This window comes from Penaeus monodon, chromosome 35 (genome assembly GCF_015228065.2).
Source record: "Penaeus monodon isolate SGIC_2016 chromosome 35, NSTDA_Pmon_1, whole genome shotgun sequence".
Taxonomy (NCBI): domain Eukaryota; kingdom Metazoa; phylum Arthropoda; class Malacostraca; order Decapoda; family Penaeidae; genus Penaeus; species Penaeus monodon.
Genome location: NC_051420.1, coordinates 17,774,330 through 17,779,329, shown reverse-complemented (window position 1 = coordinate 17,779,329; position 5,000 = coordinate 17,774,330). Strand labels below are relative to the sequence as shown.

General features: G+C 50.6%; 1 protein-coding gene across 1 annotated transcript in view; it reads right to left on the bottom strand.

Moving 5' to 3' along the window:
• Positions 1–5,000, bottom strand: part of LOC119595097 (balbiani ring protein 3-like) — an 8,026-nt gene that overhangs the window by 1,390 nt on the left and 1,636 nt on the right. Inside the window, exons 2-6 of the mRNA XM_037944241.1 lie at positions 4,222–4,407; positions 3,545–3,785; positions 1,945–3,146; positions 1,394–1,579; positions 1–832 (exon numbers count right to left, since the gene is read on the bottom strand). The exon at positions 1–832 is cut by the window's left edge and continues 1,390 nt beyond it. Of these exons, the coding sequence (XP_037800169.1) occupies positions 1–832; positions 1,394–1,579; positions 1,945–3,146; positions 3,545–3,785; positions 4,222–4,407 (2,647 nt within the window). The remainder of the gene's footprint in view (positions 833–1,393; positions 1,580–1,944; positions 3,147–3,544; positions 3,786–4,221; positions 4,408–5,000) is intronic.

Below are 5,000 nucleotides of genomic sequence, written 5' to 3'. Positions count from 1 at the left end.
ACCTGAGCTTTCGACTGCTTGATCTGGATGGAAGGGAGCGTCGTCTCGCGAGGCGGAGAGCTGTGCCGATGGAGGAGGACGCCCTGACGCCCCAAGCGATCCGTGGGGAGCGTTCGCCACGGGCGCCCCGATCTCTGATAACAGCTGATCAGGAGTAAGATCCAGCCTGGCCGGAGAGGAGGGCGAGACCAGCCCGAAAGACGAGCACGAGAACTCGTAGAAGGGGACGCACTTCTGGCCGTTGAAGACCTGGTTGTGCGGGCACGCCAGCGTCTGCGTCTTGACGCCTCCGTGGCACCTGTAGTACACCTGGCAGAGCGATGTCAGATCCGGGTAGACTCCTGAGAACTTACCAACGCAATCGCGGTCGTCTGTGGGGCTCGGGCAGGTGTACGTGGACGCCGGGACGCACGTCCTGCCGTTGTGCACCTGCTCTCCGGGGCACGTGTGCTCGTACTTGACCCCGCCGTAGCAGTAATAATATTTGCGGCAGCCGGTGAGCACGTCCTGGTAGAAGCCGTTGATCTTCCCCCGGCACGAGGAGGGACTCGAGCACGTGAACGCCGTCTCTGGCACGCACTGCACGCCGTTGAACACCTCGTCGTCGGGGCACGTGTAATTAATCCTGTGGCCGTCGCGGCAATAGTAGAAGCTCCTGCAGGACGTGTGCAAGTCCGGGTAGTATCCGTCAGGGCCGCTGCAGCGAGGACGCTCCTCCTTAGGCCCAGAAGGACACCTGTACTGCGTGGGCGGGACGCAGGTGTGGCCGTTGAAGACCCTCTCCCCCGGGCACTCGCGGGCGAAGCTCTTACCGCTGTAGCAGTAGTAGTACCTGCGGCGGAGGCAGCGTTAGCGTCTTTCTCTATAACTATAAACACTTATATTTATCCGATAATAATTGAATGAGTAAATGAGTAAAGAAAGAAATATACATGTAAATGAATAAACATCATTAACACACACACACACACACACACACACACACACACACACACACACACACACACACACACATAAACACACAATTTGAAATTGAATCTTGATTACCCAGACATGTAAAAATAAATGAAATATGAACGCTAATAACAACAATAACAAAATTAAATTATATAATAATTTGTATTGCAGTTAGCCACACGTTCACTATTTGGTAATTTGTATCAACATTCTTTTATTTTACATATATTTACACACAATACATAAAAAAAAACGCATACATACACACAAACACCCTCATTCCAACCACCACCCATGCCAGACCCAAAACAAATGCACACCCATCCACATCCACACTAGAACCTCCCACCCACACCCACACCCAACCCCACTGACTGCCACACGCACCCTTCCGCACCCGCACTCCATCCCGCCACCTCACCCACACCGGACGCACCTCCTGCACCCCGACTGGATATCCTGGACGAATCCCTTGCGTCCGACTCCACATTCCTTTGCCCCGTCGACCGGACACACGTAACTGGCCGCCGAGACACAGGCATCGCCGTTGAACACCTCCTCGCTGCCACACGTTCGCGTCGACACCCGTTCACCTGCGCGACACTCGTAGAAGGAGCGACACCTGCGAAGGGTACAGGCGAGGTAATATTCCGTGGTGTTTTGTTATTCCTACTAATTGCTTTATGGGGGAAACGTGTGCTTGATGTGTTGTTTATCCTTTTTTATCATGATTGGGGTATGATTTTCATTATTATAGGTATCATCTTTATAATCAACAATGATATTTTCAGCCGTACTATTATTTTAATTTATTATACATATATTACGGCTATTCTTTGGGCATTTCACGAGTTTGAATGTTATTCCATCTCGAAAGGTGGCAATATAGAATAATAAAAAACAGAAGAAAGCACTTAATAGCAATGCATAAATCATCACTGAGATAAAGCATCATCCTGTATCCTAGAATTCCTCGAAGAAACGCACCTGGTGGAGAGGTCCTGATAAAGGCCATCGGGTTTGGCCAGGCAGATGGTGCTTACGCGGGCCGGGCACGTGTAGAAGAAGTAGGGCACGCACTCCCTCCCGTTGAACACCTGCCCCCTTGTGCATGCGCGGTACCACAGCAGCACGTCCTCTTGGCACCGGAAGTAACCTTGGCACCCTCGGTCCGTGTCGACGAGCGTCGTGTTGAGCCGCTGGTGGGAACACAGGGTCGCCGCGGGGCAGTACACCTGAGACGCCGGTTCGCACGCCCGCCCGTTGTGCAGGCGTCCTTCGGGGCACCTGAACTCGATCTTGACTCCCGAGAGGCACTGGTAGTAGGTGCTGCAGCCGCTCTCCAGGTCCTGGTACACGCCGTTGCCTCGGAGAAGGCACTCGGGGGCGCCAGCGATCACGGGGCACTTATAGGACGCCTGGGACACGCACCGGAGACCGTTGAACCTCTCGCCGGGGGGGCAGGACCTGACGAACTCCTTGGTGCCTTCGTGGCAGTAGAAGAAGCGCGTGCAGCGGGAGGGCACGTCGAGGTAGTAGCCGTTGGGGCGCGAGGCGCAGTCGGGGTCGCCGGCGAGGGAGCGCGCCACCCGGTTGGTGAGGTTGGCCGCAAGGGGCGCGAGCGGCGGCCGACTCGCGGGGCACGGGTACAGCACGGGGTCCACGCACTGCTCGCCGTTGAACACGTTGGTGCCGGGGCACGTGTGCTCGCTCATCTTGCTGCCGCCCCGGCAGGAGAAGAAGGTCCTGCAGCCGGTCTTCTCCACCGTGTAGTAGCCGTCGATCTTGTTGGCGCAATCGGGGCGCGGCGCCGGGGACGTGCACAGGGCGTTCGTGTCCTCCACGCACTCGCGCCCATTGAACACGAGGCCGCGCGAGCACAGGAAGGCGCGGATGAACTGCTGGTGGCGGCACAGGAAGAAGCCGCGGCAGTCGGAGGCGGCGAAGAGGCCGTCGTCACGCCCTTCGCACGACCCGCGCCCCTCGCCCCAGCAGGAGAAGTTCGTGGCCGAGACGCACCGCTGCCCGTCGAAGATCTGGTGGCGGGGGCACTCCTGCAGCTCGACCAGGGCGCCGTTGAAGCACTTGAAGAAGGCGCGGCAGGAGGCGTGGGGCGCCGCGTGGAAACCGTTCACGCGCCCCTCGCACGCCTGCTCGTAGCACACAGAGGAGGAGCTGGGGACGCACCGCTGGAGGAGGAGGAAAAGGGAAATGAGGTCTTGGCACCGAAGGATCTCCACTTTCCAAAATAGATTTTTTTTTTTTCTTCTTTTTTTTTTTTTTTTTTTTTTACAGCTGTTGATCTGATCTTGTTTTGCCAATAATCACAGAATTAGAGATAATGGACTCACTGAATTATTGTTATCAGAGTAAGTAGGAGATACCCACTGTCATAGATTGCATGAAAAATTATATAATCCAAGCAGCTCTGAGCTCTATATTATTTTCTGTTATGTTTAATCAGACTCTTTATTTACAGTTTGGTAACAGTAACTAACAAAAGATAATCTGTTTTCATAGTTCTCAGGGTGATTAACCCCTACCCCCACCCCCACCCCCACCCGCCCACACGCCCACCCTCTCCCACCTTGAGCGAGTAGTCGAAAATAGTCCCATAGGGGCACACGTGATCCGTCCTGACGCCCCCTTGGCACGTGAAGTAGGCGGTGCAGGAGGAGGCCGGGGTCGGGTGGGGTCCATCCGGGAGGCCCCAGCAGGAGGGCGGGGTGCACGTGAGGCCGGACCCCGAGCCGCAGGAACCCGTGGCCACGTCCCACAGTCCGGAGTTTTCGCAGAACCATCGGCCGTTCACGCTTCCGTTGTCGCACCTGCGGGAGGCCGGCGGGGTTGAACAGGGTCGGTACGTGGTGGTTGATTAGGCTTGAGGAAAAGTTTGGTGTGGCTTGAGAAAAAGGTTGATTAGGCTTGAGGAAAAGGTTGATTAGGCTTGAGAAAAAGATTGATATGGGTTGAAAAAAGATTGGTGTGGGTTGAAAAAAAGGGTTGGTGTCAGTTGAAAAGGTTGATACAAGTTGACAATAGTTTGAAATGTGTGAAAATGGGTTGATATGGGTAGATTAAAGGCTGGTAAGAGTAAAGAAGCATAAATCTGAGTAGAAAAAGGGTAGATAAAAACATCTGATGCAGGTCGAAATGTGTTGTATAACCGCATCCCTCTATTATTACAAAAAAAAACTAGACAAATAAAAAACAAACAAAACAGAAACAAGCACACAAACAAACAAACACACTTCCCCCACCCACCTGTAATACCCGCGACACGCCTGGGTATAATCGGGGTAATACCCACTGGTCTGGTTGAGACAGGGAGGAGAGCTGGGCGGCAGGCGAGGGCACGTGACCTCAGCGGCGGGGCGGCAGGACTCGCTCCCGTAGCCGAGGGCCTCTCCTGAAGGACACGAGTACGAGTAAACGGCACCGTCCAGGCATCTGAGGGAGGAAGGGGGGGGGGGTGAAAGAGTAGCTAGGATGGTGAGGATCGCTGTGGTAGACTACTATAACAGCAACAACATGAGCATTAATTGTGGTAACACTTATGATACTGATAATAACAGTAATAAGAAAAGGAACAGTAACAATAATAGTAATATTTATACTAAAACTACTACTGAGAATAATAATGATGATGATAATAGCAATGATGATAATAATAATGAGCATAGTAATAATAATAATAATGATAATAATAATAATAATAATAATAATAATAATAATAATAATAATAATAATAATAATAATAATAATAGTAATTATCATTTTTATTATTATCATCATTATTATTATTATCATTATTATTATTATTATTATTATTATTATTATTATTATTATTATTATTATTATTACAAATATTGTTATTATTATTATTGTTGTTGTTGTTGTTGTTGTTGTTGTCGTTGTTAAAAATGATACTACTACTACTACTAATGATAATAATAATAACAATAATAAAAATAATGAAGATGACGATAAAGACGACGACGTTGATATAAAGTTGATATATATTGTTATTTGATAGAATAACA